Source organism: Strix uralensis, chromosome 5 (assembly GCF_047716275.1).
Source record: "Strix uralensis isolate ZFMK-TIS-50842 chromosome 5, bStrUra1, whole genome shotgun sequence".
Taxonomy (NCBI): Eukaryota; Metazoa; Chordata; class Aves; order Strigiformes; family Strigidae; genus Strix; species Strix uralensis.
This window is the reverse complement of record NC_133976.1, coordinates 81,771,921-81,778,206: the sequence shown is the minus strand read 5'-3', so window position 1 is coordinate 81,778,206 and position 6,286 is coordinate 81,771,921. Positions and strand designations below refer to the sequence as shown.

Here is a 6,286-nt window from a genome sequence, read left to right as displayed (position 1 = left end):
TGTGATCCCTTCTGGCCTCCAGCTCCATGATGACAGGTCATATGCAATCCCTCCACTCCAAGCTCCATCCTCTTTTCCTGAGCATGTAGTTACAAAGAGTGTGGGAAAATTCTTTGTTGTGCTCTGGGGTACTGGGCTGCAGCTTCACATGGGACTTGCCCGGACTGACTCACAGAGATGTTTTCCTGCCGTTTTTTGACTCCCTTTTGCAGGACACTGTGAGTGGGTTTAGCCCTGTGCTCGCAAATATCAACAGCGCAGGCATTTTCACACACATGCTCACTCACCAGGAAGGAACAAACACCAGTAAGGCCAGTAGTATGTCCTATGAAACTGCTTGACACTGTGCAAAAGGCAGTTGTTAGGCCTTGAAGGATAGTACTCTGCATCTGTTTTCATTTGCCTCTGTGGATTTCCGTGTCACAACAAACAACGTGTGAAATGTCCTGACAGAGAAATGATGACACAATCACCACATGGGGTGGGGAATACCCAGGATATGGCTTTTTCTACAGACTGGTTTAGAGAACCTGAAGGCTCCTCAGCAGTGTGGGAGCTGCCCGAGTGCAGTGTCTGGTGCAGGAGAAAGACACTGGTAACGTGGACTCTTGGAGAAGAGGGATACGGCAGTAGAGACAATGAATCGCCGAAGGAGTGTCAGTCCTGGAACTGCAGGTAACCCCAAAGCCTTCCTTTCTGTCCTCCTGCAGAAGAAGGGGGAGGTGGGGTTAAATACAGAGCTGGGATAGACAATGGGCATGGTACGGTGGCTGGCCTCATACCAGGAGAAGGGGCTTGGGACAAGAGCAAAGCAACAGATGAGGGAACTGGGGAGTGCCTGGACTGGGAGAATGACCTTCTTCCCAGAGCCGGGGCAGTGAAAGTCCAGGCAGACTATGGTCTGCCATCCCCTTCAGTGAGTTCTTTCTGTAAGTGATGGGACTGAAGAGTGCTATCCTACTATCATTATCCAGGTGAAACTATCTGCATCAAGCTCAGCACAAGTCACTGCTCCCATCTCCGGTGTCTCTAAGGAGAACCAAGCTCTCCCAAGAGCTCCAAAGTGCCCGTTCTCCCTGTGGAAACAATCTCTTCTGTGCGTCTGCCTCTGCAAACACTGAGCTGCACCGTCACTCCTTTGAGTGACTACACGCTATTGCATAAAGGGGCTTGGGGAAGAGAGCCAAAATAAAGGGAGCTAAGAGAAAGAAGTTCTAAGGAGAGATGAAGAGGAGGGAGGTAAGGACAGAACGTTCAGTGAAAGACAGGGGTAACAAGGGCAACAAGGAAGATGTGCTGAGGAGAAAGGAGGTGGGATGGGACAAAGAAAGGAGGAGTGCAGTTTGGGAAGAGTACAGGCAGGGCTTGTGATTGATCGAAAGTGAAACCAAAGAGCAGCTTCAGGGCAGCCCCTGTGTTGCCCTACTCTGTGGGTCTGACCCACTGCTAATGACGGGTGGCAGGACCTGTTTACAGCAGGACCTGGTTACAGCATCTGTGGGTCTCCCCAGTCCTTGGAACAAGGGCACCAGCAGGTGGTTGGGGTACGGAGCCACCTGGGTGATCCTGCCCCTGACTCTGGCTTGAGGGATTCCCACTCTTGCCTTGTGTTTTTCAGCTCCAGCAGAAGAGAGAAGCTGCTCCTGGATGAAGCCCTGGGTCTTCCTTGTTTCTGCCCTTGCCATCAAAACTGCCTTTGTCACCATCTACCTTGGTGGGTTGCAGGGTCTCTTAATTCCCCTGGGATGAAGGGAGCACCTGACTGCCTTTGGTCAGATGGAGGGACAATATCCTACTCTCTCTGACAGCAGGCAAATGCCTTTCGCCAAAACAGCCTGTTCTGCATCCCCTCTCCCGCCTCTGCCCTCTTAGTCAGGGAGTAGGGTCCCTTCCACCGTTAAGGTTTGTTCCCTGCAGGACTTCCCACTGCTCCTCTCACTTTCCCACCTGCCTGAGTAAAGCCAGGCCTGGATAAAACCAGTCAGTTTCTCCCCTCCCACCAAGAGCTGAGAAGTCTCTTTAGTGTCAGAGGGCATCTGAGGAGGTTCCCCACAGGCTGCCTGTTGGATGTTGGTTCTCCTGATCTGGTCTCTCTCCTGTGACAATGTTGCAGGCAAGGGGCCAGTGTGATGTCCTTGGAAATACTGCTACCAGGCTGCCCATATTTTAGCAGGGTGGGGGTGAATCCATCAAAATGCTGTCCTGGAATATCCTATTGCTCTGTGATGACTCTTGTGTGCTTCTTCTTAACTCCCTTGTGTGAGGCCTCAATACTCAACTGTTCTACCCCTTCTTGAAGAGGGTAAAAGTGTTGCTCTAAAGCTGCAATGCCTGGGAAGATCAAGAGAGAATGTATCTATGGGGTTTTTTTATCCATCATGTGACTTTCTGGCTATAAGGCAGATCTCTGGGAAAACCTGGCTAGTGTAAGGAACTGCCTGTGGTGGCGGCAAGGCTGTCAGATGGACATGTCTGTCAGTCTGCATGAGCTGAGAGCTAAACACTTGGACAACACTTCTCTGACGGAAGCGTTCCCAGAGGAGCGTGAGCCATCTTGCTTTCTCGGGAAGGGTAAGGCAGAAACTGTGTCTCTCGCCAAGCAGAAGTTGCATGGACATGGCAGAACAGAGAGAGAAAGGGAAAGGCACTTCAGGCAGGGTCCTTGTGACAGGAGCCTGTCAGGCTGTTGACAGCTTTACTTGCGGAGCATGGAAGAGAGCGTTTACCTCTGTCCAGATTACAAGTGTGGTTCAGACTCCTCCCATAGCACCTGGGACCCTACATTGTGCTCACGGAGATGAAGGACAGCACATCTTGTTCAAAAGCAGGACTTTTTTTCCCACCACAGAGGAGGGCTGGATGTGCTGCCCAAAGGGAGGGAGACACTTCCAAGAAGAGTGCTATTATCTGTCCACTGATGGGATGTCCTGGGTGTTTTTAGATATTTCATACATGGAAGTTTTAATCTTTAATGGCAAATTTACTTATCCAAGTTAATTGATGTTGTGTAGGATTTAGCAGAGTGATACAGCAATGTATTTAAATGAAAACACAGCTTATACAAATGTTTGATTCAGTCAACAGAACTAGATAGAACAAAGTCCATCCATCTGGTCTCCTTTGTGTTGAGAAGAGGTCGCCTTTCTTTGCAACAGGTGTGGCCAGTCACGCATCAGCCTTGCCCATCTCCTCCTCCGTTATAGGAGTTCACTCATCAGGCACAGAGGCCACTGTGATTACTCTGTCATCCTCACTAGAATGATTTTTCTAAATGCAACGTTTGATAAAACAAGACATCATTTAGAGATTATCAGTGCCACTGAAGTGCTGCTTTTTATTCACTGACTGTAAAGAGATTTAGACAGGCAGCTTGGCTGTAGGTATCTCCATGGCAAAAGCCTATGGTTGGGTGGCATCAATCCCAGCCCTTCTGGCATGTCCTCGGTGTGATGCCCTTCCACTGGTCCTTCTGCTCTCTGACATGGAAGATTGTCTCTTTCTGGCTGGAAGGCAGCCACACCACTTATTCAGGGCAATTTTCTCAGAGCCGTGGACCGGGGATCCACCAAGCCCACCCCTTCAGCTCCACAGCACCCAAGGGGGCCTGATGTCAGCTGCTCGGTGCTGGGACAGACTCTGTTGACAAACCAGAGGCCAGCTATGGCCACCAGGCACTGTTTGGGTGGGTCACAGGCTTCTCTAGCTTTGTTGGCCATGTCATCCTGTCTAGATCTTGTCAGTCAGTGGGCAGAGGAGTCCTTGTGGGCAGCTGTGGGCTGCTGGGAGCAGAAATGCCTGTTCCCTTCGCTGAGAGGATGGCAGTTACCAGTTGTGAAATGGAAAGAGACAGCCCCAGGAGAGGCGATGCTGGGACAGTGCTTGGTTGGGACCTGGGGAAACAAGAGTGAAGCCCAGAGATGGTGTGTGAGGAGCTGGGAGGAAGGGGTAATCCTGCTGCCTTTCCTCTCCCTTTCCAGTTGCCCTCTTGTCCCAGAAGGGTGACCAGCCCACAGCCCTGCAGCAGGCATTCACGGAGTGGCGGTGCAGCTCAGCGGAGCCACAAGGCAAAGGTCAGCTGGCAGGGGTGCAGGAGGTCTTTGGGATGGGGACAGTGAATGCTGGGGTCTGCTGTGACAGCCAGCAGCAGTGGGAGCAGACTCTGGAGAGGCAGAGTGCAGAGGAGAGAGGTGGGGGGAGAAAAGATTTCCTGCTATCAGCTTAGGGGGAGGAGAGGGCCCTGTTAATGGTGTGCTGGAGGGCAGGGTGGCTGTGAAGTGCAGCTCTAGTCAGGAAAAGGGGCAATATCCCCTGTTCCCTGGGGCTAAGGGCCTAAAGGAGACTGTACAAGGAGAAGTCAAACCAGATCACCAGAATAACTTTGTCAAGACCTGAGGTCGTGTTACAAGGATTACCATGGACTTGTGTACACGAAGCTCTCTGGTCATACTGCAAAGCAGTGGGATGGTACAATATCTGTACTATCCTTGTTTTTTCAAGTGCTTTCTGTCAGGAAAAGTGATCCAAGGAGAACATGAGCATCATCCCTGGAGCACAGGGGTCCTTGCAATCACCATGTCTCTTGTTATTAGCATTCACCTCTGCGGTCTCTCCCTGCACAGAGCGAGGCTGGATGTGCTGCCCGAAGGGCTGGAAACGCTTTCAAAAAAAATGCTATTATATCTCAGATGATACAATGTCCTGGGCTGAGAGTGTGCAGAACTGCACTGGGATGGGCTCCCATCTGGTGGTGATCAACAGCAAAGCAGAGCAGGTAGGTGCATGGCCGAGAGTGGGGCACAGCGGCCAGAGACACAGTGCCAGGCCCTGGAGGGGACTCAGAGCCCTCCTTGTCCTGCAAGGGAGGGGAATGTCCTTTCTGTGTCGTCTCTCTGCTCAGTCCTGTACCTCATGGGCATTGCACTCTCCCTGATTTCCAGGTTTTCGTCTCTGAGGAGATACAACAATCTTCAAGAGGACCAAATTTCTACATTGGTCTGAGTGCAGAGAAGGTGGGCCAGTGGCAATGGGTGGACCGGACTCCATTTAATGTGTCAGCAGCGTGAGTATCCCTGGATGGAGAATGTTTGCTGCGGCTGCTGGTAGTGTGAGAAAGTAGGGGAGATGTGAGGGTGTCTGTTAGTGCATGAGAGGGAGGTGAGACAAACCCTTGTGAGAGGTCAATGATGGAGCAGGAGAGGGCTGTGTGGGACACCAGGGTCACATGGCCCTATCCCTGTTATTAATTAACTACCTGTGACGTGGCCATCAATGCTGTAGGCACAGAAGAAGCTGCATCTCACCAGCAGGAAGAACCCTTCAGAGATGACCAGCCTTGCCTGACCTCCATAGGGCCCCCACCATGCCTCTGTGCACTGAGCAGGGCCCTGTGGTGTTGCCCGTAGGAAGAAGGCAGGTTTCCATGTAAGAGTGGTTCCAGTGGAATATCAGAGTGGGAGGAAGGTGGTAGAACTACTGTCCATGATTGGGCATCTGGAATTTTTCTGTCTCCTCTCCAAGCCTTGCATCCCGCTGTGGCCTTCCCCAGCAGTGCTTTACAGAGTACACTGGCAAGTTACACGTCTGTCTCTATCTCAGGTTCTGGAGGAAAGGCGAACCAAGTAATACAGATACTGAGAAGTGCGTTGTAATCCATAGGCCTGAAACAACACTCAACAACTGGAATGATGTCAGATGCGAGCATCATTATCGAGTTTGTGAGGCTGCTGCAGTAACTGTGTGATGGAGATACCCTCACCCTGAGTAAAACTGAGAGATGAGCAGTGAGCTGGGAACAGTGCAGGGCTGTGTTGGGAGGGGTGGGGAGCCCTGGAGCCTGCATCTTCACTGTGCTGGGTGGGACGATGTGAGTGGAAGTGATATGACTTGGTGTCCAGCATTCCCAGTGCACGTAATGGTTCAGGGACCACAAGAAGGCTCAGGCTCATCAAAGCAGGTCCTGGGCTCTTGTGTCCTCTTCTCTCTGAGTTCTCCAGGAAGAAGACACGGGAAAGGAAGACAGATGCTCAGAGCTGCAATTTCTTTTGTCTCCTTGAGCAGAGGTGTCTGCTTTCTGTTGAGTCACACAGAGAATATCCTCTAGTTGCACTGGTTTTGCTGAACAAATGCTAAATTCTTATATATGAGAAAATACAATATTAGACCAATGAAAAAGGCTCTGTGCTGTGTGTGTATGTTTTTCTTTTCCTCTCTAAGCTGCAGGTGTTTTGTGGAATCATAGATTCACAGAACGGTTTGAGTTGGAAGGGATCTTAAAGATCACCTAGTT

The 6,286-nt window shown here is 51.0% G+C and overlaps 1 protein-coding gene across 2 annotated transcripts; it reads left to right on the top strand.

Moving 5' to 3' along the window:
• Positions 1-600: 600 nt before the first annotated feature.
• LOC141944791 (C-type lectin domain family 4 member D-like) lies at positions 601-5,980 on the top strand. 2 transcript variants are annotated; one of them, XM_074871967.1, is made up of 7 exons: positions 601-675; positions 975-1,239; positions 1,619-1,714; positions 3,978-4,070; positions 4,620-4,771; positions 4,938-5,059; positions 5,656-5,980. In XM_074871967.1, exons 3-7 carry the CDS (start codon positions 1,648-1,650, stop codon positions 5,738-5,740), a joined length of 519 nt encoding a protein of 172 aa, XP_074728068.1. In that variant the 5' UTR covers positions 601-675; positions 975-1,239; positions 1,619-1,647; the 3' UTR covers positions 5,741-5,980. The 2 variants fall into 2 exon arrangements, with proteins under 2 accessions (XP_074728068.1, XP_074728067.1); XM_074871966.1 differs by having other exon boundaries at positions 5,596-5,980.
• The last annotated feature ends 306 nt before the right edge of the window (positions 5,981-6,286 follow it).

What these genes read in the sequence shown, in the direction of transcription:
- LOC141944791 (XM_074871966.1), top strand. Translation starts at nt 1,648, where the DNA reads ATGAAGCCCTGGGTCTTCCTTGTTTCTGCCCTTGCCATCAAAACTGCC. An exon ending in AGCGGAGCCACAAGGCAAAG is followed by an intron (nt 4,071 to 4,619) that starts GTCAGCTGGCAG and finishes CTCCCTGCACAG; the next exon opens with AGCGAGGCTGGATGTGCTGC. An exon ending in TCAACAGCAAAGCAGAGCAG is followed by an intron (nt 4,772 to 4,937) that starts GTAGGTGCATGG and finishes CCTGATTTCCAG; the next exon opens with GTTTTCGTCTCTGAGGAGAT.